This window comes from Phytophthora ramorum (genome assembly GCF_020800215.1).
Source record: "Phytophthora ramorum isolate Pr-102 chromosome Unknown Phyram_PR-102_s0023, whole genome shotgun sequence".
Classification (NCBI taxonomy): Eukaryota; Oomycota; class Peronosporomycetes; order Peronosporales; family Peronosporaceae; genus Phytophthora; species Phytophthora ramorum.
The window spans coordinates 124,130-149,932 of NW_027150669.1; the positions used below are offsets into that span (position 1 = coordinate 124,130).

The following is a 25,803-nucleotide window of genomic DNA, read 5'->3' on the forward strand; positions in this document are numbered from 1 at the left end:
GGTAGCTCGTTTGCTCAGATTGACGAGCTCTATCTATCTCTTTCAATTCAACAGTCAAGGCTTGATATTGATACTGGTGCGGCTACTCCTACATCCTGGATTGCCTCTCTGCCCTCTGTGTAAACGAAATTCACGGAGTCGCCCTGCATTGAACTACTACTTTCTAACGCAAAGACGTGTCTGCTCATGGCCGCGACCTGAGCAGTTCACCTGCCTTACCGTCCCTGGCTGCCGCCTTGCTTCCTCTTGGGGTTCTTTGGTTGCTTCGCTTTATCTGATTCGGCGTGGCTAGCCTGGTCCTGTCCCTGATTGTCTGTTGGTCGCTGCTCCAGACTGCGACTGGGCCGATCCATTTGTTGTCGCTCTTGAACGCACCGCGAACAGAAACACTTGAACTTGTATTCGCGCAAATTTGCCTCGCGCATCTGTACGTCCATGTCGACATCAATGTAGCAGATGCAGAGCTCTTCGCCCTTTTTAATGTCCCGGATAGCAACTACATGCCCGTCCCCATTCTTGGTGTACAGCACGGTGCAGTTTGGATCGCAGCTATGGTTCATAGTGCAAATTATGGGGAACAGCGCTGTGCCTTCGATACTGGGATAACCCAGTGGCATCATGGGGTCAAAGTCACTGTCCATGTTGCCGTCATTCCTCTCGAGGCGCTCTTGCACCTGTATAACCTGCAGCCGCTCTTCCTCCCATTCGAGCACGCGCCGTACGCTTGCGATCAATGTGTGATCCTCAGCAGTCAGCTGTGGCCTCGCGGAACGACTCGCTTGTCCGTCGCTATGGTCGTGGTCTGGGTCGCCTGCTGTTAAATCGTTTTGCACATCTGGGTCCAAAATGTCGATGAAGGCATGGAACGGATGATCCACCTCCATGCTGATGTTGTTCATCTCGAACAGACCAATTTGGGCCGTGAAAAACTCGAAGCTGAGCACACTCGAGCAGCAACGCCAAATCTCCTCCACTGTCACGCCACGCAGCTGACCTTCTCGTTCGAGGCGCACCAGATTGCACTCGAGCGCATCTACCAGTAGCTGATGTGTCATCGACAGCATCTCCTGTAAGCACTGCGCCTTTGACCCATCCGCCAAAGGGCCTGCCACCCAGTCTTCTCCCTGCTTCTGTTCTTCTTCCATTCCCTGTGTCGTCTGTTTTGGGTTTTGTGCCTGTGTTGGTGCATTGCCGCTAGCAGCGGCAGGTTTCTGCTCCTCGTCAATATCTTTGACATCGTTAGGCGACCCGTCGTCGTTGCTGCTGCTGCCGCCACCGTCGCTGTTTGTGTCGTCGCTGCTGCCGACAGTAGTCTGGCCTGATATCTCCTCGCCGTTTCCTTGATGCGACACCGAAATGGGCTCGTCGTGCTCCACGACAACGACCTCCCACCACGGTTTCTTATAAAACATGTCGATGGGCTCGCGCGCCTTCACAATATCGCGCCACACGAGATACCGCGAGATCACACGGGCGATAACCTTTGCAGCAAGCAAGAAGATGTCGTTAGTGTGGCGCGTGTGCTCCAGGAACTCCCCCATGGCCGAGCACGGGTCGTTGCGCGGGCACAGAATGGCATGGTACTCGTGCAGCGCTCGCATTCTGCAGAGCTTGGAGCAGTACAGCTCGCCGCACGTGCACATGGCCCCAGGGCCGGCCATGCCGCAGTTCTGCGGCGTGATGCGTAGGAGCCTGAGCGCCTTCTCCAGGGCATCTACATCCACTGGTCCGGCCGTCGTGGTTGTCTTTCCACCATCCTCCTCGCCTGTCCCTGTCTGGGCGGCCGCGGCTTTTGCGTTGTAGCGCGCGACGATGCCGCACCACTGGCGCTGGGCGTTGCCCAGCAGCGGCAAGTAGCAGAACTGGCAGCTGGGCAGCAGCCCGCGGTTGCGCTCGTGCTGCATGGCCACGAGCGGCGACTCAGTCCAGATCCTCGTGGCCTTGGGCAGGTCTCTGTCGGCGTAAATGGCCTTGCCCTTGACGGGCCCGGCGTCGCCGCACACGATGGGCGCCTTGGCCTTGCTGATGACGACCTGGAAGTAGTTGCTGGCCACGGGGTCGGCCGGGCCGTAGGGTGCGGCTACGCTTGAGTAGCGGTTCACTGCGTCACACATATACACATGGTACACACAGTCAGAGGGGTGGCCACGAGGCGGCCGGCGCGGGGGGAGGAGGCCAGCGTACGGTCGGTTCGGGCCGCGCGCAGGCCGCCGCTCTTGGCGCTGCTGAGGGCCGAGGACTTGAACGCCTTCCAGGGCGGCAGGATGAGCTCCAGCTCCGAGTCCACGTCGTCGTTCATGGAAACTGGTGCTGTATTAGCGCTTCAGTATGGGCCGGCGAGTGGTTTGGCTGGTTGGTTTCTCGTCTCGCAGTGACCGAGCTTCGTACCGAATGCGCGGATGAAGACGGAAGAATTCTGCGGCCAAACAGTCGGACACCGTCCGACATCACATAGACGCGGGATTTTAACTTGGTTTTTGTAGGGGGGGGAAATGGTTCAACGGCACCAAACCGGCAAAGGGACCACACTGGAGCTGGGTGGACATGAGCATCGAGGCAAGATCGAGAGCTTGCAGAAGGAGGACTTTGCCCGATGACTCAAGATGGAGAAGGAGGCGCACGAAAAGCGTCACTCTGGTAGCGTGAGTGACACCGAGCTGGTTACCCGCCTGCAAGCGCAGAGCAACGAGTTCGCGGAGCAGGTCGTGGCGCAGTGGTGGGAACTCGCATGGACGCTGGTGGCCAAGTACAGCGACGGCTACTTACACCACCCACACGACAATGGCAACGCTCAGAACAAGCACAACTTTCCCAACAGCAGCACGTATCGCCAGCGATTCCGGCGGCTCGTAGGTGTGGCTGGAGCACCGCGAGAGCGCCTTGTTCTCGGCGTACACCCAGCTCCCAGACACGCACGTCGTCTCGGCGACCTTGGTGTCCGTGGACCCGACCTGCTTGGCCTCCTGGATCTCGCTCAGGCACCCGATATTCCCGCACACCTCGTCGAGGTAGAGACGATAGAAGTGCGAGTAGACGCACTTGTCGGCCACTTCCACACACAGAGACCGGCACGGCGGCAGCGGCGGCGTCGCGGACCCGCCTGTGCTGGCGCAGCTCACCTGCGTGCCGTTCACCTCTCGCTGGAAGGTGGTGGCCACCCACGAGAGGCAGTGGAAGTTCCACACGAGCTTGTGGCAGGCGGCCGTGTCCTTGAACTGCACTTGGTTGCCGAACGGACTGAGCGCCAGCGTCTTGGCGTCCATGTCCTCGCACACGCCCTGCTTCTCCAGCTGCGGCGTGGCCTCTCTGTTCATGCAGCAACAGGCAACAACAGGCAGCAACAGGCAGCAAGCATCAATAGGTAGGTCGACCTGTTTGTCTACAATCTGAGCACCAGAACGCGTCTTGCAAAGTAGTCGCGGCCGTACCTGGAGTAGCCGACGATAGGATCGAACAGGTACTGGCCGTTCATGATGGTGCAGTACTGGAGTCCGTCGCACTTGACGCAGTGCTGCGGGTCGAATGTTCCGACGGCGGTCGCGGCATCGACGCAGCCCCAGCTTGCAAACAACACGACAACAACGAGCAGCCCAGCACATCGGAGACCAAGTCGAAGTTGAAGCCGCCGATGTTGAAGTGAGCTCAGTGCCACGTTGCCGCCAGCTGTTGCCTCGGCTGAAGGATGAGTCATCGCGGTGTCGCGGTTCGTCGTTGCAATCGAACTCAATTCGCGGTTGCTTGTCTAGAAACCTTTAACTAATTCATTTGGTTTTTAACATGCAGAGCGGAGGATACTCGCCTCGCCTGCTGCCTGGAGGCTTTGTGTTTTCACGCTGGAACGGCACAAGCACCATACGCGTTCATACAGAGAGTATCCATAGAGATAGAGGACTACGAGGAGAAAGCGATGGAAACTGCGGCTGCGGCGGAAGGACTCACGACTGGGTGACGACAACGTGGAGGCTGGATAGCAATTGCATGCCAACCGTCACACCACGGGGACTCGGGTCTTGGAAGGACAAGCGGACCTTGGTCGAACGGCCCGCCAAGGCCACTTCCTCCGCTTATAATCAAGACTATGCCTTCCGCTCCTCCTCGCACCGAGTACAATGGCATGCAAACTGGTACTCCCTGCTTGGTCGGGCGCCAATGCCAACGCACAGAACGATTGGACATCCGTTAGTCATCGACAATTTTGCAATAGAACAGCAACACAGGAATTGGTTGGGTACACACCGAAGGCATTCCGCTCGTTCGTCCACCTCCTGGTCCACATCAATGTACGAGATGCATAGCTCCTCCCCCTCCTGGAAAGTGTACAAACACTCGACAAGTTAGATCTCACTTCCTAGAGCTCCGCACAATGACCAAACGTACCGTAATATCCTGCACGGCGAACACGTGAGCAGCGCCGTCCTTAGTGTACAGCACTGTGCAGTTCGGGTCACAGCTGTGATTCATTGTACAAATACCCGAGAATAGCGCTGTGCCTTCCACGCCCACAAAGTCCTCGTCCAGCGCGTAGCACTCCTCCTCCTCGTGCTCGTGCTCATGCTCGTCGTCGCAGTCGCACAATTGGTGTTTGTGTTCCTCTGCAAACTTCTCGAGGGCGGACTTGACCCGCGAGAGCACAGGTGGCATGTCCTTCTTCTCCTCTGCACTAGCCTCGCTCAAAGCCTCGCCTAGTGCGTGGAACGGGTGGTCAATCTCCATGCTGATGTTGTTCATCTCGAACATGCCCACGACGCGGCTGAAAAAGTCGACGTTCAGGATCTCATCGCACGAGGCCAGCACGGCGTCGGCCGAGAGGCCGTTGAGCTCGGCGTTCGTCTCCAAGTGCGTGAGGTTTTCTCTGAGGCCGGTCATAAAGTGGTCGAACGTCTGCACGATGAGACTGCGGAACTTTTCACGGTACTCGTCCATTGTTTCGCCCTCCTCGAGGTCGTCCTCAGTCGTCACGACGTCCCACCAAGGCAGTTTGCAGAACATGTCAACCGGCTGTCGGGCCTTGGCCACGTCCTGCGTGGCCACGAAGAGCAGCACGATCTTGACCACGACCTTGGCGGCCAGCTGGAAGATCTCGTTGGTCACGAGCGTGTGGTTCAGGAACGTGCCCATGGACGAGTCGCGCTCCTCCGAGCGCGGACACAGCAGCGCGTGGTGCTGCGCGTACGCGAGCTGTTTGCACGTATCGCAGCAGTAGACGACGCCGCAGCCGCAGCGCACTTGGCTCTCGGCCAGCTTGAACACGGAGAAGTAGCTCTCCTGGGGGGCCTTCCCGCCCTCCTTCATGAGGAACGCGATGGACGCGTCAAAGTCCACGGCGCTGGCCGCGGTCTCGTCGGCGGGGGCCGCCTCGCCCTCCACCTCGCGGCTGCTGGCCATGACGCGCGCCCAGCAGGCCTGGCTGTCGATGAGCGGCACGAAGCAGTTGTCGCAGCAGTCCACGAACTCCTTGTTGTCCTCGTGCTGCATGGCCACGAACGGCGCCTCGGTCCAAATGGGCTCGCCGGCCTTGAGCGCGCGCTCGGCGTACATGGCCTTACCTTTGTCGCCCGCGAGGCCGCAGCGGATCGGCGGGCTGTGCAGCCGCGTCTGCAGCAGCGCCTCGAAGTACGCGGCCGCCTCGTCCTGCATTATACGAAGGTTGGACAGGGGTCTCTTGGGCGTCACGGCGTGAGTTGGCGAATGGCCGGGAATGGCTTGGGTGGTGGCTCCTGGCCCAGTCAAGTCAACTGAAGAGTGCGAGCGTGTTGCGGGCGCTTTGCAGTGCCCTGCTGATGTTCGATTGGAAGGAGGACCCAATCGACTATTACGGGTCCAACTGATCACGCCAGGACCGGTCTACTACGATGGTTCCATGCATCTGTTGATTTAGCATTTATAGATAAAACTATACAACTCTCATCCTCTACAACGATGCATATGGCTTTCTTATAACAGAGGTTACCGCAGGCCAACGGCTTTTATCGAGATGACGAGGGACGGAAGGGAGATGCGCAGCAGCTGTCTTGTCTCCCAATCCATCACGCACGAGTGCCGCCAAAATGGTACACTCGTAGATCAGGTCGGGGGCTCGAAGGGCTCCGCTATCGGCGTTCTGTACGCGCGCTCGACTAAGCTGCTGCCAATGGCACGTCGCGGAGCACGCGCGCGTGCCGATCCTCGCCGCTGACCAGCATGGCTCACGCAGCCGGGGGCGGACGATCGTCCGTGGACGCCAACCAGCCAGTCGTCTCGATGCTTCAATCGCCCGCCGGTCTCTGGCGAGTAGGAACGCCCGAGCAGCGCTGCGCGGTCCTCTAGAGAAGGGCCACATGTTGGGATCGCGCCGTGAACCTTCGGGCACGCCTACGTGCCTCACTCGGTTGCCTCGGAACCATTTTCAAGAACTTCTTGCTACTCGTCCCGATTTCATTGCTGCAGCCGCGGCCCCAAGCGTCGCGACGCCGATATCTTGGTCCTTGATCAAGTGCGCCCGGGCTTCTCCGCTGTCTTGCCCGCGGACCTAGCATCACCGGGCTATCGCCGCTGATTGTGTGCTGCTGTCGTTGTCACCTCACAGATCGTCGCCTTCCGTTCCCCCCGCGAGAGACCTGCTGCATCCCAAAGTCTGCGTTCATCGTTTCATACACTTGCTGGTGACCGAGAGGGACTGCGCTGCTCGTTGCTCTTTGCTGCGATGACTCATCCTTCAGCCGAGGCAACAGCTGGCGGCGACGTGGCGCCGAGCTCACTTCAACATCGGCGGCTTCAACTTCGACTTGGCCTCCGATGTGCTGGGCTGCTCGTTGTTGTCGTGTTGTTTGCAAGCTGGGGCTGCGTCGATGCCGCGACCGCCGTCGGAACATTCGACCCGCAGCACTGCGTCAAGTGCGACGGACTCCAGTACTGCACCATCATGAACGGCCAGTACCTGTTCGATCCTATCGTCGGCTACTCCAGGTACGGCCGCGACTACTTTGCAAGAGGCGTTCTGGTGCTCAGATTGTAGACAAACAGGTCGACCTACCTATTGATGCTTGCTGCCTGTTGCTGCCTGTTGTTGCCTGTTGCTGCATGAACAGAGAGGCCACGCCGCAGCTGGAGAAGCAGGGCGTGTGCGAGGACATGGACGCCAAGACGCTGGCGCTCAGTCCGTTCGGCAACCAAGTGCAGTTCAAGGACACGGCCGCCTGCCACAAGCTCGTGTGGAACTTCCACTGCCTCTCGTGGGTGGCCACCACCTTCCAGCGAGAGGTGAACGGCACGCAGGTGAGCTGCGCCAGCACAGGCGGGTCCGCGACGCCGCCGCTGCCGCCGTGCCGGTCTCTGTGTGTGGAAGTGGCCGACAAGTGCGTCTACTCGCACTTCTATCGTCTCTACCTCGACGAGGTGTGCGGGAATATCGGGTGCCTGAGCGAGATCCAGGAGGCCAAGCAGATCGGGTCCACGGACACCAAGGTCGCCGAGACGACGTGCGTGTCTGGGAGCTGGGTGTACGCCGAGAACAAGACGCTTTCGCGGTGCTCCAGCCACACCTACGAGCCGCCGGAATCGCTGGCGATTCGTGCTGCTGTTGGGAAAGTTGTGCTTGTTCTGAGCGTTGCCATTGTCGTGTGGGTGGTGTAAGAAGGCAAACGAGGTTGGAATGAACGAGTGGTGGGGGTTGCTAACTATTGTCATCTCGGTGCTTACTGCTTCCTATGGCCTGAAGCTCGCGCGATGTGTTTCATAAAGTCGTGTGTCCAGTGGTCATGTACTATTGAGTATGGATATTGCGCGGGCGAGCTCCTACGCCACGGCATGGTAGCCGGCACGGCGACTTTCTCTTTTAGCAAGCGCGAGCATGCCGGCGCCCAGCACCGCTCCCAGCATGAGCCAGCCGACGGCGACAGGGTAGCTCCGGCCCTCCACCTCCACGTTCTCGGCCATCGCTGCCTGTCGAACGAAACCCTGCGCCGTCGCGCTGTCAACGGCCACGAGTTGCTTGCGCATGCTGGCCTTGGGCTTGAAGGTGTCGCCGGGCCACGTCGCGAACTCGCTGGCCTGCAGCCACCAAGCCGGGTATCCGATCGAGGCCATCTGGTCGGGAGCTTCGCCCGTCGTCTTGTAGCCGTCGCTGTACTTGGCCACCAACGTCCATGCGAGTTCCCACCACTGCGCCACGACCTGCTCCGCGAACTCGTTGCTCTGCGCTTGCAGGCGGGTAACCAGCTCGGTGTCACTCACGCTACCAGAGTGACGCTTTTCGTGCGCCTCCTTCTCCATCTTGCGTCGTCGGGCAAAGGCCTCCTTCTGCAAACTGTCGATCTTGCCTCGAATGTCGATGCTCATCGAGTTGTAGCGGAGCAGACTCCAGTTGTTCACGAAGTTGAAGGCCCACCAGGCAGACTGCGGGTTGAACTTGCTTTGTTGGCCCAGCAAATACGACTTGGGCACATCGTGCTGCGCGCAGGAGAACGGAACGAAGACCGAGCCGTGCGGGGCATCCTGAGCATACCATGCAACGCCACCAACAGCATCCGGCCCCTTGTTACTACGACTCTGCAGAACGAAGGCAAACAGCGTGCGGTACATCGAGATCGGTCGTTCCCAGCCGCCAATGACGCCACCGGGGCTACCCGACCATCGCACAGGGGCTCCGAAGGGGCCAGCAGCCAAGCCCTTGGTCATGTCGTAGCGCGTGTTTTCGTAGTGGTCGCGGAGTAGATCCATGATCTGGAACATCTCCACATTGCGGTCGGGCTTCACGGAGAACGGGTAGGTGGCGTACTGCGAGAAGCTGCCGAGACGGGCATCGAGCTGCAGCGACGGAGCCAGCACGTCGAAAACGCGCCACACGCGGCGTCCAGTGTAAAGCGGGCCGATGGCATCCTTGTCCGCAAAGCCGTAGGCGGCAGTGAAGTCGAAGGGCTTGTCCCCCTTCGGGTCCCACCAGTTCATTTCTTCAGCAAGCGAGCGCACATTACTCGAGGCCATGAACCAGTCGGGCTGGCTCAGGTCGATTTCACGGATCGTGAAGCCGTTGGCAATCACCGTCACATGACCGTCAGGCACGCGCTGCGCTGCCCACACAGCTCCAGCTTCGTCCTTGCCGGTCATGACGTGGAAGACCCAGACCTCACCCAGCTTATCTCCAACGACAAGCGCTTCAGCCGAGTCGCCGAAGTCTGGTTTCGCCATATCTCCGCTGTCTTCGCTGTAGAAGCCGTACTTCTCGGCCAGCGTCCCCATGGTGCCCACAGCGCAGCGCGCAGTCGCACAGCGTTCAAGTGCGATCTTGGTGAGCTCTGCGATGCCGAACATGTTCTTGCCTCCAGGCACATTCAGCGGCCACCCGGCGGTCTTGGCCCCGCATGTACTTTCGCCAATGCTGAGCTGCACCTCGTTCATCATGCCATAGTCCTGGTCGAAGTACCCATACGTGTGCTCCACCTGCGGGACGTACCCAAGCGGCATCATGTACTCCTGCTCCACCTCTGCTAGTGGGTCGTGCACAGGCTGGTAGTGGGGGCCACGGTCCGGCGCCACTACTCTCGGGTATCCGCCGTTGAAGTTGTAGACGGCACGCTTGCTGCCCGGCTCATGATCTTGCGCCGGAACGCGAACAAGGCGCAGATCAGAGGCTGCATCACCGGCATCGTCCGTGTGCGCGATCAGCGTCGAGTTGTCTGCGCTTGCTCCTTGAGTCACAGCAATTGCTGTGCAGGCATCGACTTGAACCTGTTGCAGCGAAGCCACCACGAGCGCGACAGCAGTCGTGCAAAGGTGGGACCAACGGAAAGGCTTCATCCCGCGCTTGAGTGAGGAGTGTCTTTGAGGGTTGGGTGGGGCTGGTACGACGAGGTCGTCGAGGTGAGCTGTCCAAGCGGAAAGTGAGAGTGAGAGTTAAAGGACCCGTGTCCGCACTCGCCTTTGGAGCTGCAACCCGCGTTGGTGTACTGGTGCAGGCTTCTCGAATCCAGGGCGCGAAACTGACGGGCTCCAGCCATCAATTGCCTCGCTTCGAGTCTCTCGCAACGTGCGATCGAGTCGAACTTGACTTCTTCCGCCCTGGAGTTTGGGTTGTTGCATCGCATGCGCCAGACTGGAACTCCAAGCTCCAACGCCAACGCCTCTTCACTTCACATTGTCCAGTGGCAAGCGCTCAGCAACATCAGCACCGCCAGAAATAAACAACCGCGTTAGTACCACTTGGCGTTGGTGCAAGTGGTAAGACATCTCAACTGAAGAACGTGATGGCGTGCGGGCCGTTACGTTGAAAAGTGTGACGTGGCATGCGACCACGACCACCGAGCTGCGATGAGCTGAAGCGTTGGTTTCTTCTGGTAGAGGAACGTGCATTGTTGATGTCAAGCTTATGCTCCCAGCTACTCGTTCTTACTTACGACAACGAACGTCTAAACTAGATACAACCACTACATTGGTGCCGCACGTTCTAGTTGCGACGCATACGACGAGCGCACTTGCCGGCAGCCTCGGCCTCGCCTGCTACCGACGCATCGGTCTGGCCCTTGGAAGCAGGCACAGGGGTAGCAGCAGGTGCAGCAGTAGTGGGCTTGGGGGCGGCCGTAGTGGGCTTCGGGGTGGAGGCAGGAGTGGAAGGGGCCTTGGTGGGCTTCGGGGTGGAGACAGGTGTGGAGGGGGCCTTGGTAGGCGTTGACGGGGTGCTAGCACCACTGCCAGACACGACGATGTCGGAGCACGTCGGGTACGTCTGGTTGGCAATGTCCGAGTGCCAGTAGAACTGCAGGACGCAATCGCCCGGCTTCTCACAGCCGGAGACGTCGGCCGGCATTTTGGCAGTGGTGCTGTCGTCGCCACCGTTGTTAGCGAAGGGCTCGATGGTCAGAAGCGTCTTGTAGCTTTTGTACGTGATCGTGCCCGTCGAGTCCTTGCTGGGTTTCAGGATGCTCAGCTTCATGTAGCCCGGGTGCGGAGCCTGGATGGTCCACTTGACGTCGAAGTCAGCACCCGGTGCCAAAGTGGTGACGTTACTGCCTTCTTCGTACACGGTACCGCGGCATCCGTTCAGGAGGTTGAAGGTCGCGGACGGAGGGAAATCGGCCTGCTTGTGCTGGGAGAGACCCTCGATGGGGGCGATCTGGAGCTCGTTGAGGCCGATGTTGATGAGAGCGCCCGAGTCCTTGTGGTACTTGTCGGACATCTGCCGGTTGACCGGAATCAACATCTGACCGTGGGCGTGGGCCGTGGAGAAGAGCGCGGCGGCGGCCACTGCTGCGAAAAGTCCAGTTGACGGCATTGTTTGCTGTTCGATGTGCTTGACTGGATGGAGATTGAGAAATGAAAGCGAACAGCAAGACCGACTGCCGACCTGTGGTCATTGTGGAGCTTGTTGACGGTGAGACGGCCGGCTGGGCTCTCCATAATCGTCAATGTGACCCATTTCCATCTGTTCCTTGATCAGATGACTGGCCAATCCCCACGAACACGTGTTGGGTTTGTAGAGGGTGCGTACAACCATGCACATTTACCAAGTTTGCTTGAAGTAATGCAGCTTGTACTCGGGCGGAGACGTCAAGGTTATAAAAGCCCGCGTGTGGCTGCAATGAAAGCCGAGCCTCCATGTGAAGCGGATTAAGCTGAGGGTGTTCGCTGTTCGACACGAACATCGGATTAAAATCCCACCTTTTTCATTCCAGCTCGCCACATGGACGCGAGCGTGCGTTGACAGTCACCGATTGACCCTCGAAAGTGCAAAGTCGCTACGCGTTGGCCAAGAGGATCATCAACAACCTAGTCCTCATACCCGACCAGGTCGATAGTGCAGGGCTCCGCAAGTTTTCCGAGACAAAGACTGTTGCTTTCATGGTTCCACTGGCTTCCAACTACATAACGCCGACGTGACAAAACATCCACACTCAATTCTGCTACATGTACCGGTACGCCGCTCAGATCTAATCGCGGCGCATACGGCGTGAGCACTTGGCACCGTCCGATTCACCCGCGACGGAAGATTCAGAAACGGAGGTGCTAGGAGCCGTGGTAGCAACGGGAGCTGCAGTCGTGGCCGTCGGGGTCGCAGTCGTGGCCTTCGGGGCAGTCGTCGTAGGAGTAGTGTTCGACGAAGGAGTAGTGTTGGAAGAAGGAGTAGTCTGATCGCTGCTGCCGCTCACAGACGTCTCTTCGCTACCGGCATTTGAGGTCTCCAACGACGACGCCGTAGTCGGTGCAGTGGTGACCGTGGTGGTAGAGGTTCCGGTACCAGCACCGCTGCCGGACACAATGATGTCGGCACACGTCGGGTACGTCTGGTTGGCGATGTCCGAGTGCCAGTAGAACTGCAGAGCGCAGTCTCCCGCGCTGTCGCAGCCCGAGACGTCACTGGGCATGGTAGCAGTGGTGCCGTCTTCGCCGCCGTTGTTAGCGAACGGGTCTACCGTCTTGATTACCTTGTAGGTCTTGTACGTGATCTTGCCAGCGGAGTCCTTGCTCGGCTTGACGATGTTCAGTTTCATGTAACCAGGATGCGGGGCCTGAATGATCCACTTGACGTCGAAGTCAGCGCCCGGCGCCAAAGTGGTGACGTTGTTGCCTTCCTCGTAGACCGTTCCGCGGCATCCGTTCATGAGGTTGAAGGTCGCCGCCTCGGGGAAGTCCTTCTGCGAGCGCCCCGAGAGGTTCTCGACGGGAGCGTACTGCAGTTCCTGGTCACCAGCCTGAGAGAGGGCACCTGAATCCTTGCGGAACTTGGCCGAGATTTGACGGTAGTCGGGCACAAGCATCTGACCGTGAGCATCCGCCGTGGTGAAGAGAGCGGCGGCGATGGCCACAAGCGCAAGCGAGACGATTCCAGTGGGCTGCATGGTGTCGTTTCACTGTTCGGGTTAATCGGCCGGGCGATTAAGAGGAGGAGCGATAGCTTGAGAATGCAAAAGTGGAAATGAGAGGAGACCGAGCGCTCAGTAAAAGATCACGAGGTCAGGGCCCCACCCTGTAGGGTCGATGTGGTTGAGCCAGGTAAAAGGGAAAAGCGCGGCGGGGCGGTGAAGAGGGTATGCTGCAGCGTGGGGGTGAGATGGGGGTACAGATTGTGAGCACTGACGCAGGAAAGCAAGCCGGTCCGATCAGCGAGGTGAGGACCTCCCTCTTTCAATGCACTTCTGTAAGAGAGAGCGTTGCAAGTTGTGGATGCATAAAGATGTGGAGAGAGACTTGCAACCGTTCCTCTTCGACTGTGAGGACCAATGCCTGGCATTCTAGATGCTGTATCGGTAATTGATCCCGTGTTTGGCTGTCGTAATGCGACTTGCGAGTTTGGCCCCACTTTGCACAGCACATGACAATGCGTGTGCCGAGACTGCACAGCTGATTCCTGGGATCGGTCTGTCATTTTGTGGTTCATCATTTACCTTCTGGTAGGTGCCCCGATCGTTCACTTTAATAAGTCATGCTAGTTATTAACTTCCTCGCTGTGTTGTCTTGAGACCGTGCGTGCCTTCTCGCTGATTGACTGCTGGGAGAGATTAACCCCAGACTGTTGCAGTATCGTAGGCGAGGCTACTGCTCGAGAATGGTACTGGCACCTCAAGTAGAAAACTTTTTGATTAAGCTGTGGCTACGATACGGTGGCCATCGATCAACTGTACGCAATAAAACACTGACTTTTCTTCAAGACGTCGTTCCCTGATCACCGGTTGTGACTGTGGGGGTCCTTGCTGCTTCACCAGTTGAAGTTGTAAGAGCTCCGGGCACTTCCACCGGTCTGGGGGGCCGGCGTCGTGCTGGGATAAGTGTTCACCGACGGGGAAGCGTTCGTCGATGGGGAGGCGTTCGATTGCGGGGCGTTTGTCGACGGAGACGAATTCGTCGACGGTGAGGAGTTCGACGAAGGAGAAGCGTTTGTCGATGGAGTCGAGTTCGTTGATGGGGAAGTGTTCGTCGACGGTGAGGAGTTCGTCGAAGGAGAAGCGTTTGTCGATGGAGTCGAGTTCGTTGATGGGGAATTGTTCGTCGACGGTGAGGAGTTCGTCGATGGAGAAGTGTTAGTTGAAGGTGCACCTCCGGTGCTGCTACCAGCTTCCGGAGAGGCTGCAGTTGTAGTTGTGGTCGATGTTGAGGTCGTGGTACCACCGCCACTGCCAGACACGACGATGTCAGCACATGTCGGGTACGTCTGCTTGGCAATGTCCGAGTGCCAGTAGAACTGCAGGACGCAGTCACCCGGCTTCTCACAGCCGGAGACGTCGGCCGGCATCTTGGCAGTGGTGCTACCTTGGCCACCATTTTCAGCGAAGGGCTCAACGTTCAGAAGCGTCTTGTAGCTTTTGTACGTGATCTTGCCCTTCGAGTCCTTGCTGGGCTTCAGGATGCTCAGCTTCATGAAGCCCGGGTGCGGAGCCTCAATATTCCACTTGACGTCGAAGTCAGCACCCGGCGCCAAAGTGGTGACGTTGTTGCCTTGCTCGTACACGGTACCGCGACATCCGTTCTGGAGGTTGAAGGTCGCGGACGGAGGGAAATCGGCTTGCTTGTGCTGAGAGAGACCCTCGATGGGGGCGATCTGGAGCTCGTTGAGGCCGATGTTGATGAGAGCGCCCGAGTCCTTGTGGTACTTCTCGGACATCTGCCGGTAGGCCGGCTCAGTCATTTTCCCGTGGGCGTGGGCCGTGGAGAAGAGCGTAGCAGCGGTGGCCACGAGGGCGAGCGAGGCGAGTCCAGCTGGTTTCATGACAACGTTGTACTGTTCGTCGATATTAATCGAAGATAGCTCAGGAACGCGAAAGCGAAAATGAGGAGGCCTGCGGGCATTCCGTGGCGTGTGCTCTCCAAGGAAAAGCGTGGCATGAGAACAAGGATATAAAGAGAGATCTGTTGCCTTCCCTTCTCCAATGCAATGTTGGTGCTGTGCTCACCTTTATGCCGTTCGTCGTGACTCGAGAGCCCTTGATTTACGTTGAGCACTCTTGAGATTGGACTTGATGTGTGTGTGTGTGTACCCGGTACGTGAACATGAAGTAGAGACCCCCACTTTTACTTCTCCACATATCGTTTAATAAACCGCTCTCACTTCTAGAGGCAGCTCCGTTACGAGCGTGCGCCGACAAAGGTGCGTCAAAGCCTAAGGTGATTGCTGAAGTACAGTACTTATTATACAAGCGATAGACACAAATGATCGGTGCTTGAGGCGGGCTCCCACTTATCCGACCCAGCGCGTGCCGGATTAACCGGCGTTTATTTTTAATGTCTTAAGCCGGCGTCTGTACACACAGCTTCCATGCTGGAAGTCGTTCTTCTCCCATTTCAGAATGGAGAAATCTGACCTTGGCGAACACGGATGTTGAGCAAAACGCTGCGGTATTGTACTGCTCTGCACCGCGGCAGCCAAGTCGCCTACATGGGAAGGATTGATGGGCTCCTACTCCTCCCCAATCGTCGTGGTTGGCGCGCTCGTGCCTTTCCTACCGCACGACACAAGTGATCCGCACTCTCTTTTATAATGTCAGGTGGATAAATGGAGTACAGATGTGTAGTAAACATACTTCCCCATGAACCAAATTTCGAGACCAAATTCTATCGTCAATACACGAAGCGCGCGTTACGCCGCCGCTGCCACGATCCTACAGCCCCTGGACAATTGTTAGCTCGGGGCAATCTCTAAAGTGCCGCGTGCCAAGGGTTTTGGGCAGGATTATTTACGTAATAAAATAATGAATGCAACTTTTGTACTGCTCACTCGGTAGTAGCAGCCAAGACGAGGAATATTTATCGCTATCGTTCTGCAGGTGAAGGATGTATACTGCACAACGAGACACTTTAATCGGGCGTTTTCCAGCTTGTTAAACCGGCGTTCGTGCTGTCGTCACGACCAAACGCCGGTTTTTAGGCGGGCTGCACGTGAATCTTGCATTGACAAAGCACAGCGTGTACGTAGCATCGGTGGCAACGCAAGACTCAAGTTTCGACAGCATGCACAGCTTCAGTGATTTGTAGACAGCTCCGTACCGTATCGATCCATGTAGGTCATGTAGCAACGTTGAATCGCGAGCTTCACTTTGGAGGGAGAAGAGCGCGAGTGCAATCAAACTCCGTGCATTTGTACTCACACGCCACTTCTCTCACTTCAATACACTGCTGCAATTGCCTCTATCAGTCTCGACGCCAGTTCATCGTGTGTCGGCAGATGCGGATTCGCTCGTGACTGCTGTAGCAGATATAGTTCTTGCTCATCGAGCCCTTGAGGCGAGTGTCCTGGAGGCTGGAGTTGATGGGGCAACACCACGTAGTCGCTGTTGGTCTCGCAGATTTCCACCATGGTATGAGCCACTTGTTTCCAGATCTGCTTCAGCCCGCGTAAAACGCCAGCCACCACATGCGGGTTCACCACAGCATGCGCGCGCGTCTCCGGGTGTCGGTGTCGTGGAGGCGACGCAAAGAGGATACGGAGAATGTTGTTCGACGGATCATCCTCTGCTGGCTCCACAATCGCTAGTACTTCAATCTGTCACCAAAAACAGTAGTTAAATGCCGAGCATTTCTCAGGGGCTGAATCACGCAATCGTACCGAAAATTGGGAGCCTTCCGGCAAAGCAGGCACAAACAGCTTCATGCCGAATTCGAGACGTCGGGGCTTCATACTCTGGGGCTTCACGTCGCGAGGCTTCGAGTCCTTGTGCTGCCCCAGTCCAGACGGCGGTCGCTTCTTGTCCCGACCTAGCGACATCGGTTGGCAGGCTTTGCTACTTTGAGATCGTTTGTCCCCCCGGCCGCTATCATTGATATGGTCTGGCGAGGGTGGCGAGCTTCGGGCCTTAACAAGTGCGTAGTACTGGAAGTCCTCAACCTTGGCAACATGGACCCCAGGAATCCCCGTCAGGGGCATGCGGAAAACTTGTTTGCGAATATACCCATTCGTTCGTTCACGCGACTGCCCTGCTGCCACAATGACACGCCAGGCACTGATGTCCACATCCATGGTCCCGCTGTCTTCGTGAGCAGGACGGAAGAATGAACAGGCGTCGGACAGCAGCGCCTCGAAAAAGAGTTGGGCTGTAACCTTAGTGCCCATGTTTTCCTCGAGCACTTGGGCAAATTCTTCGGGGGAGCTCTCAAAAAAGGGCACCGTGCTCGCATGCGAAGCGTGTGCAAATGAATGCCCAGGATTGTAAGGTCTCCACGGTAAGTGAACAGGTAGCGTGCTGAGGCTGTCAGAGAGCGAATTAGTATCGCTAATCGTCGAAATGAGACCCTTGGTGATTTCGAGTGCAAGTGCGCGGGGCAGGAATGCCAAGTCTCCTTTCACCTGTAGCTTCTCTCGCGTTCCACGCCCAGACGTTGAGTCTAAAGCACCACTTGCAGCCTGCGCGACGGCGATGTCCTTAGTTACGCCATTAGGCGCATCGGCACTTAAAACCGACCCACGCCGCACAGGCAGGGGGGTCGCGTAGAGCTGTCTTGTATTCTGGCCTCGTAGCAACTTCAGTACCGTCACACAACTACCTCGCACACCTTCCAGAGCCCCACGCTCGATTTGTGTCTTGAGCATTATATCACGCGAGAAGACCACGCCTGCTCGCCATCGAATTTGCAACGTTGACTGGTGTTCCGGGTCTCTCGCGTGTTTGCCGTCTACATCCAGCCCAGGAGCGCTTTCTTCAGTTAGCAGCTCCTTCGTGTCATCATCAGTCACTGGAACATCTTCGACATCGACGAGTACTTCGATAGAGAAGCAGTTGCTGAAAGGGATGCTGAGCGTGTAAATCTTGGATCGAAGCGCCGCTTTATGCGGTGCCTCCCCACGACCACTTTCCGCGCCTTGATCGAGCAGGTCATCTTCAACCGAGCAAGAATGATACTGCTCGATTGTCACGGCTTTCATGCTACTCGGTACTGCGGTCCTGGCAATGCCCCTGCTGCTACCCGTAGTAGGAGGCGTCGACAGGGTGCCAATATCTGGGCGATAGCTGAAGGCGCGCACCAGTCCAAAGCGCGGGTGCGAATGCCAGTCGCGAAGCATGTCATTCTCATTTCCATTCTCGCTGCTCGAGTTGGCGGGTTTTGCAGCTGCAGAGGATCGCACCGGCGCAGACTGGGTGAGTACTGACCGCTCAGTTTGGCATTTGAGACGTGTACTGCGCGGGGCTATCATTTCCAGGAACTCGTGCACGCTTGAACCAGGTATGCGTGCCGTCATCACTTCCGTCATATCATCTTCAGCCATCTCTAAGAATGAAGGAGTCCGTCCAGAAGCTGCATTCGCATCCACGACAGCTTCCAGCCAAGGCAGACGGACATCACCCAGATCCCACCTCGTAAGCATCGGCGCCTGGAACGTAGTGCCTTTCGCTTGCAGCAGTCCACCCGTCAGGTGCGGCGCCGTCTGTGCTCGGGCCAACGCGCGCGAAGTCGACGACACACCCGAGTTTGAGCTCACCTCCGCCGCTGCAGCCAGCAGCGACGACAAATCCGAGCTGTACAAGAGCCCGACTGCGTGATCAAACTGCTTGGACAAGAACACGCCACGTTTGCGAGACGACCCATGGCCGCTGCGTTCGTGTTCACTGAACGAGTCCTCTTCGGTATCTTGACTCAAACTGGTGCGTCTGCTCGTCGGAACTTGCGGGTGCGCAAAACTTGTGGACCCTGGTTTATTGGCCAGCCACATGCCCTTGCCGAACCTGGCCGAACACATAATCAAGTAAACCTGCGGGCTGCAAGTGCCCACACCCTTATCCCCCGGCCTCTGCAGCACACGGAACGCTTCCCAGGCGTGGAGTTTCTTGCTGGTCGCGATGATTTTCTGTACAAAGTTCTGGCCGATGTACCTCTGCGTGGCCACGGCTCGGAACCCCCAGTGGTGGGTTTTGCCCCTCTCCACGTGGAACAGACACGACGAGTTGGGCGTGCTGGTGAACACGAGCTTGCGATGCTGCGTGGCCCGCAAGAAGTATCCCGTGACCGGGTCCATGAGGTACACGGGTGCGTCGGCTGCGCTCCGGCCGAACACGTGGTCCTTCAAGCTGCCCTGAACCTGCTCGTACAGCGAGCTGCCACTCGTGCTGGACGATACAACCTCGGGCCGATGGCTGCTGAGCCCGAGTGGCCGGCTGAGCGTCGCGCGGCCGTGCTGCGGCCAGCGTTCGCTGAAGGCCTTGAAGAGCTCTGCCCGCGCGGCGGCCAGAGTCTCGGCTGGTGTGAGCTTGTGTTCCTGTGCCCGGCGGCCGATGGCGGCCAGCGACTCCCACACCTGCGCGAAGAGGCCCCAGCCGTGACCTTCGGTGACGACGTTCACGGACACAAGCGTGGGCAGCAGCGCGAAGAAGGCCAACGGCACGGTCGGTGTGCTGGCCACGGCGTCACTGAGCCTGGACGCAGCCAGCAGCAACAGGCCGCTTGTCCCGAGCGACAGCACCAGCATCGACACCTTTGACCCCATCGTGAATTTCGGGAACTGGTAGAGCTACCTGTGACAATCTATTCCAACGTCGCTGGAAAACCTTCAATATCGAATGTTTACACCACGGAAATGCGGAAATGTTTATGGAATTTGCGCCAGATCATGTCGGCCGATACTCCCCTTTTGCTGTTTAAATGGCTCGGAAAGTCAAATGTCGGGTAACGGATCCTAAAATTGATAATCCGTTTCAAATTCAGAGCGGTCTCTCGACCGCTCTCAATCTGAAGCATTATAGTTTTCTAGAAGAGCTCGGCCAGAATTTAATATTATTCATTTAACAAGGTAACCTTCGAGATTTGATGGAGTGGACAAATTCAGAGCGGAACGAAAATTCGTTCTGAGAATCACTTGCAAAAAGTATGATGAAATCGACAAATATTGAGAGCGAGAATTTGAAAAGCCTGTGAAAACATATATTTAGTGGCGTATTATTTCACAGGTTTGGCAAACTTTTCGCTCTCAATTTGTCAACCTCATCAAGTCTCACAGGCGAATTTATCCATACAAAACGGACTTAATTATAAAAACGAACTTATCCATAAAAAACGGATGGATCCTCTACTGGACCTTGCGCGTGGTGTGTTTACTGTCCGTGGCGGTGTTTTCAATAGACGTGGTGACTGTGCGCGCGTACCATCATCGGTATAAGTTCGACTGGGTCTATGACAGTGAAGACTTTGCGGTGAGTAAGGCAGCAAAGACCACGATCATTACCCATACGCTGGTTGTCGTGCTGGTCACGCAGGGATTTATAGCTGTGGTTACCACAGTATGGTTCGACGTTGCTCGATGGACCCCGTTGAGATCATTACAAATATTGACACGAAATTCAATCGGTCAGTGCCAACTCACCAGTTCAGGCTCAATGTTGTTCGCTATTTCGAGACCCACACCATGGAAGCAACCATGAGCGAGTTCTACAAAAGGCTTACCGGATCGCAGCGGCAGACCAAGCGTACCAGTGTGTACCTATGGCGCAATAACAAGGACAAGCTCGAAGAACTCTGCAAGACGACGTGAGCTTCCCAGCTACGCAACGTTCGTCTACGTGGAATGGCTATAACGCTGCCTCGTGATGCGGAGGAGGTGCACATGGTGTAGTGGATTAACACGTATCGTGTTCAGGGGGTGTCTGTATCAAGCCTGATGCTGCACTGAGAGACTCTGTCTATCGCTTAGGACATGGGTATTCCAAGGAACGTCTTCGCGGCGTTACATGTCTGGGCGACTGGATTCCTGCGAAGGCATCACCTGGCTTTCCGCGCAAAGACTCGGCAAGGACAAATCAAGCCGGACAATACGAACGCCGCCCTCCATGCCTTCAACGTCCAGGTCAAGCAAAAGATGGTCGAGCTAGGCGTAGACGTGGTCTACAATGCTGACCAGAGACCAGTACCTGCCCAAGTCTACCATCACGACGAAAGGGGCGCGGACAGTGTGGGTGCGGTCGACAGGCAAAGGCAAGGAACGTCTTACCTGTATTTTGCTTGGAGACTCACTCGGCCGCAAGTACCCGCCCTATTTAGTGCTGAAAATGACGCCATGCAGATAGTAGCCACACGCACCGAGAGCTACGCCAAGCGCCACGGCTTTGGACGACTGCTCTGGAAGAAGCTGACCCCGCTCCAAGCTTGACACAACGTCGTGGTCTACGGTAACAGTAGCGGCTGGTGGGATGAGGGGCTAACGATTGACTGGTTATGATTTAACTTCGGCTCACGGCTTGGCATGGACATCCCGGTGTTGCTACTGCTCAATGAGTTTAGCGGCCATTGAACAGATCCGGTCCTCGCATGCATCAGAGAGCTCAACGTTGAGCTGATATCAGTTCCTGCAGAGTATACAAGCGTCTGCAAGACCGCTGACGTTGCCTGGAACTGCCTGCTCAAGACTCGACTTTGGACGCGCTGGATCGAGTATCTCGAGCGGCAAATGGCAGATCACGAGGCTTCTACTGCGGATGGCAAGACGTTCAAGTTGATAGCTCCTTCCCGAGACGATGTGGTGGAGTGGGTTGCCAGTGCGTGGAGCGACCTGACGGCTGACACGATTGCGAACGGCTTCAAAGGGGTGATCAAGGAGCGCAGCGAGAAGGACGATGATGTAGCCTTGCTGCAGATTGACCACGTCGTAGAACGCTTAAACAACCTGGGACTGCTAGATAAGGAGGTAGGCGAAGTGGCGAAGGACCAGGACTACGTTGATTGTGTTGTGAACAGCATTAAATACGCCGGCGTTTAGTTTGATATCAGCCTTGTCTAGCATTTGATGCCCCCCTACCCACACATGCGCGTGGCTCGAGCATTATCTTGTAGGACGTCGCTGGAATCCTTTTGCGCACTGGGAGGGTTCTCGGGGTAACCCCCCTCCTGTATTCAGTGGTGCCATCAGATTTACTTCAACGTAACCTTTTTGTCGTAAATATCTGTCCCATTCTATGACCACCATATGTCTGACTATTTCTCAAATCCGTTGCAAATGTTATTGTCATTTACGACAGGATAATCATGCAGGCAAATATCCGTGAATTTGGTTGCTGGATATGACACTTGCGATACGGTAGGAAATCACCAATAAATTGGCTATAAAAAATACACCAGCAATATGGTATCGTACTGGCCAATTCCAAATTGCAAACAGCTTCCCGCCGTTCATTTCGGTTCTAGCGTTCTCCCCCGACCGTCCCCCTCCTACGCTATCGGTGCTTTTAGTCTCGCCCTTCGCGTTGAGGCTGCTTCTGCATCCCTCCATGGTCTTCCGGCGCTGCTCTTCTTCGTCGTGTCATGACATCAAATCCAGCAGCACGTCCAATTAAACAAAGAGCTGCGTCCAAATCCACAGATGCTTAAGCCCGCGTGCCAGATGCTGAATCACTAGGTGACGATGAAACTAGGCCGGCGACCAAGGAAAACTTTGGCCGCCACCGGAAATAAGTTTGAGGCGACCTTCTGTCCTTGAGAGGGATCGTTTTCCTCGTGGCTAACTTGGAGAACGCTTTGAACGGTACAGAGGATGTTAATAATGTCTGCATTACATCGTGTTTAACGGTGCGTATATTATATACAAAAAAATAGTATAATTCCACAATTCTGTTTATGCGTCCGCACCGACAGTCTGTAAATCCCCACTCGTGCTTACGTTGGTAACCTATGCAATGAGGCACCGATTGCGTCTCCAAGCCCTCTTCCAACAGCTTCGCCATAGTCTTGAGATCATACTCCTGAGCGCTGAGTGCATTTATCATAATTAGTTCCAGTCATTATACCACTTTTCCAATTGCAAGCCAAACAAGGAAAGTCAATTATCATTTAGTTTGTAAAGCCACAATTCCGATCTTGACGTCCAACTGACTGAGACAGTAACCACTTTACACAGCTACCATCGTGCGTAAAATAGAGCACGACAAGATACTTGATGCCTTGGACAAATTTGCTCACCAAATAAGACCACTCCCACGTGCTCTTGAAGCCCCAGCTGTTCTTCAATATGGATTTTGACACTGTCTTCAAAACGGCGATGGTGCGCTAAGATGATAGTTGCTTGGCTAAACGGTCGTTCGAACACGAGAAGTACGGTGCTAGCGTCTCCATGGAGTCAATGTATCTTGCCGGTATAGTTTTGTATCAACAAGTCTTTCTCGATCAGCTGCAGCCCACGAAAAGCACTTCGTCTCGCACTTCGATACCATAGCACCTGGATGCCGAGGTCTGTAACGCAATTTGAGCAACCACATTACCGAGACCACAACCAACGTCGATGAAAGCATCATGCGTTCCAATATCTCCTACAGCGTCAATCAAAGCTGTCACTCCAGCCGGAAGAATTTCACCAGCATAAAGATGGCGCTTTCCCGATTCCTGGCGAATATCTGTTTTTCTCACAGAGTCAAACAGGTTTTCCACAGCTTGCATTGCTGCACTAGCCGTCATTCGTACGGCACTACCACCAGCACCACCAGCCGCTCCATCGCCTGCTGCACCTGCTGCGCCTTGTGTCGTAGCCTACTTGAAAAAAAGTTTGAGGAAAAGTCGGCGAGAACACTGCCGTAGATTTTTTTTAGTGAATGAAGGCGATATACGAAGCTCTGCTGCGACGCACATCAGACTACAATACACGCAAACCACGCCGTTCATATACAGCGTCAAGCTGCACAAGCCTCTTGTCTTGAGCGACTGAAAATCTTGTTCTCATCCCTATATATAGATTCTTCCTTGATGAGAATTAGTATGCATTTGGTAAAGCACTTTGAGCCAGTGGTTTCCAGCACTGATCGGTGAGCTTAGATCATGTTAATTTGGTTGAGCACCCAAAATTTCCAGGATAATTCGTTGGTAGGTAGATGATGAGATAATAATGAAGCGACACGATTGGCGGAAACAAAACAAGGTATGTCAAAACATGAAACAGCTCAGAATGCCCCGTTTTGGTTGCCGTTTTTACACCCACTTTGGAAAAGCCCGTCAATAGGCGCATAATGCGCCCTTTGAGCGCGAAAGGGTTAATGACGGTAAAGACGATCCTTGCTCCGTTACGTCATAAAACGCGGAATGCCTCGCAACGTTCATCGTTCTACGTTGCTACTACAAGAGTGAAAAGTCTACATCAACTTTATCTCATGGGGCCTCTAACGTTGGAAATTTTGCAGTGCTTCAAGCCACGTCCTAACGCATTACAAAAGAATCACCGTCTTGAAGCGTTGGCAAGCTAGTTTGAGAAGTAGGATACATTCAATATGCAATAATATCATTCAACTAGCCATACAGTATTTGCTACGTTTAACAATATCCAGAGCTTTCCCGTGTGCAACGCGGCATTAGTTTGTATACAATCGATAGGAGACCAAAGGGGGAGCCCAAAGGGACTCCTCGAAGACACAGAGCTAAACAAAAACAGAGCAGAATATTTTAAGTCCAAGAACAGCGTACACTGTACCGATAAGTCCCTGAGTGGGCTGGATTATGTCTGCCGTCGTCCCCCGAGAGGAATAGCTTAGGGAAATCGACTGGTAGCATCAAGAGATCAGGTCGGCCCAGGCTGGGCACTTCTCGTTACCTGTGAAGATAAACCTCGTCGAATCGACAAGTCGGTGGGTCTTTACAACCGAAGGCACCGCAATCGTCTAGCTGAGCGTACTCTGCGCTCGGTGGCATATAAAAGCGCTCACGTGTCAACGTCTATCCTTTAGTGGAGGTCACAAGGTTTGAGAAACGGAAGCTACTCCGAGATTCTGGAGCTGTTTGGAGCTTAGCACTCTGCGAGAGAGGAGGCTCAACTGAACCTGGCTGGGTCGAACCGCAAAGGGGACGCCGGAACCTTGTGCAAGATCAACAACGCCGATCCGACTAGACGAATTGTTATGTTGTTGCGTGGAGGCCGCACTAACGACGTTTTCTGTGAATTACAACACCACACAGCTGTCGATTCTCTTCTGTTGTCTGCACGTAGATTGAACGTGAAGTGCACTCAATTCTTCAACTGAAGCACACCATTATGACTTGCCAGTCCCATGAATCACCAAACGAAGCTATCGGTCTGGTGTCTCAAACTCGAATTATAAGCGATAATTGTAATGGGTCTGCTTAGACCCACTACTTAAGCTTACACGTGTGCGCACGTGTAGGAGGAAGCGTAGGAGTAATTTACTTAAGTTCAGTATACTTGTATCCACAAGTATACTTAAACCTAGATAAATGAACCAAACGAAAGCTTTGGTGGTAAATGAGAACTGTATTGATTGTAAATGGGGTTTCCTCCTAAAACTGATATTTCTAATGAGAGGTTCTGCCATTGGATGGCTGGCAGAACCCCTATCTATTGAATGACTCTCATTGGTAGAAAGGTGTTACTTTCTACCAGTCATATGCCTTTTGCTATGAATGTGGACCACCCTGTGGTGGTCACCTGAATGTATGCCTTAGTGCATGTTGCACTAAGGTAGGAGGTGAACCGAATGTGTAGCCCCGCTACACCATCCCCCCGTTAGGATTTGACGTGCCGGTCTCGACACGTCAATCCGTATTTTCTTCGGGAGAACACGTGCTCATTCCCAATGAGCACGCCAACGACGTCTTCGTCCAAGACGCCGGCCGCTTCGGCAACAGCAAGTGCTGTCGTCGCCTCCAAGGCGACGACGGCCGCTGCCTCAGCCACGACCGCTACTGGCATCGCCGTCGAGGCGATGCCGACAAGCGCGGCAACAGAGAGTCGCCTCTCTGTTGCTGGATACCACTCGAGATGGCATGAGAAACATGCCATCCGAAACAAGACAGGCAAGATCATTGCTGTCGAAACCGGAGTGGGTATCTACTCTCCGGGTGGAGAGGGAGTTCCCCTCGACTACGGGAGTGAAGTCGAGGAGGGGGAACTCGAAGGAGACAAGGACACCTTGTCTCCGGGCCACACTG

General features: G+C 55.6%; 9 protein-coding genes across 9 annotated transcripts; 1 reads left to right on the top strand and 8 right to left on the bottom strand.

Annotated features, from left to right (window-relative positions):
* Positions 1-215: 215 nt before the first annotated feature.
* KRP23_14856 (Histone-lysine N-methyltransferase ATXR2) lies at positions 216-2,299 on the bottom strand (the record flags this gene model as incomplete). The annotated part of the gene is made up of 2 exons (XM_067885729.1): positions 216-2,101; positions 2,185-2,299. 2 exons carry the CDS (start codon positions 2,297-2,299, stop codon positions 216-218), a joined length of 2,001 nt encoding a protein of 666 aa, XP_067737012.1.
* A 463-nt stretch (positions 2,300-2,762) lies between these two features.
* KRP23_14857 (uncharacterized protein) lies at positions 2,763-3,691 on the bottom strand (the record flags this gene model as incomplete). Its single annotated transcript, XM_067885730.1, has 2 exons — positions 2,763-3,306; positions 3,429-3,691. The coding sequence occupies 2 exons, from the start codon at positions 3,689-3,691 to the stop codon at positions 2,763-2,765; spliced, it is 807 nt and encodes a 268-aa protein (XP_067737013.1).
* A 385-nt stretch (positions 3,692-4,076) lies between these two features.
* Positions 4,077-5,637, bottom strand: KRP23_14858 (Histone-lysine N-methyltransferase ATXR2; the record flags this gene model as incomplete). The annotated part of the gene is made up of 3 exons (XM_067885731.1): positions 4,077-4,131; positions 4,237-4,307; positions 4,378-5,637. The coding sequence occupies 3 exons, from the start codon at positions 5,635-5,637 to the stop codon at positions 4,077-4,079; spliced, it is 1,386 nt and encodes a 461-aa protein (XP_067737014.1).
* Positions 5,638-6,682: 1,045 nt separating this feature from the next.
* KRP23_14859 (uncharacterized protein) lies at positions 6,683-7,611 on the top strand (the record flags this gene model as incomplete). The annotated part of the gene is made up of 2 exons (XM_067885732.1): positions 6,683-6,945; positions 7,068-7,611. The coding sequence occupies 2 exons, from the start codon at positions 6,683-6,685 to the stop codon at positions 7,609-7,611; spliced, it is 807 nt and encodes a 268-aa protein (XP_067737015.1).
* A 162-nt stretch (positions 7,612-7,773) lies between these two features.
* KRP23_14860 (putative dipeptidase B) lies at positions 7,774-9,774 on the bottom strand (the record flags this gene model as incomplete). Its single annotated transcript, XM_067885733.1, has 1 exon — positions 7,774-9,774. The coding sequence occupies one exon, from the start codon at positions 9,772-9,774 to the stop codon at positions 7,774-7,776; it is 2,001 nt and encodes a 666-aa protein (XP_067737016.1).
* A 646-nt stretch (positions 9,775-10,420) lies between these two features.
* Positions 10,421-11,245, bottom strand: KRP23_14861 (uncharacterized protein; the record flags this gene model as incomplete). The annotated part of the gene is made up of 1 exon (XM_067885734.1): positions 10,421-11,245. The coding sequence occupies one exon, from the start codon at positions 11,243-11,245 to the stop codon at positions 10,421-10,423; it is 825 nt and encodes a 274-aa protein (XP_067737017.1).
* Positions 11,246-11,900: 655 nt separating this feature from the next.
* On the bottom strand, positions 11,901-12,809 carry KRP23_14862 (uncharacterized protein; the record flags this gene model as incomplete). The annotated part of the gene is made up of 1 exon (XM_067885735.1): positions 11,901-12,809. One exon carries the CDS (start codon positions 12,807-12,809, stop codon positions 11,901-11,903), a length of 909 nt encoding a protein of 302 aa, XP_067737018.1.
* An 857-nt stretch (positions 12,810-13,666) lies between these two features.
* On the bottom strand, positions 13,667-14,674 carry KRP23_14863 (uncharacterized protein; the record flags this gene model as incomplete). Its single annotated transcript, XM_067885737.1, has 1 exon — positions 13,667-14,674. One exon carries the CDS (start codon positions 14,672-14,674, stop codon positions 13,667-13,669), a length of 1,008 nt encoding a protein of 335 aa, XP_067737019.1.
* Positions 14,675-16,066: 1,392 nt separating this feature from the next.
* KRP23_14864 (uncharacterized protein) lies at positions 16,067-19,378 on the bottom strand (the record flags this gene model as incomplete). Its single annotated transcript, XM_067885738.1, has 2 exons — positions 16,067-16,444; positions 16,508-19,378. The coding sequence occupies 2 exons, from the start codon at positions 19,376-19,378 to the stop codon at positions 16,067-16,069; spliced, it is 3,249 nt and encodes a 1,082-aa protein (XP_067737020.1).
* Positions 19,379-25,803: the final 6,425 nt, after the last annotated feature.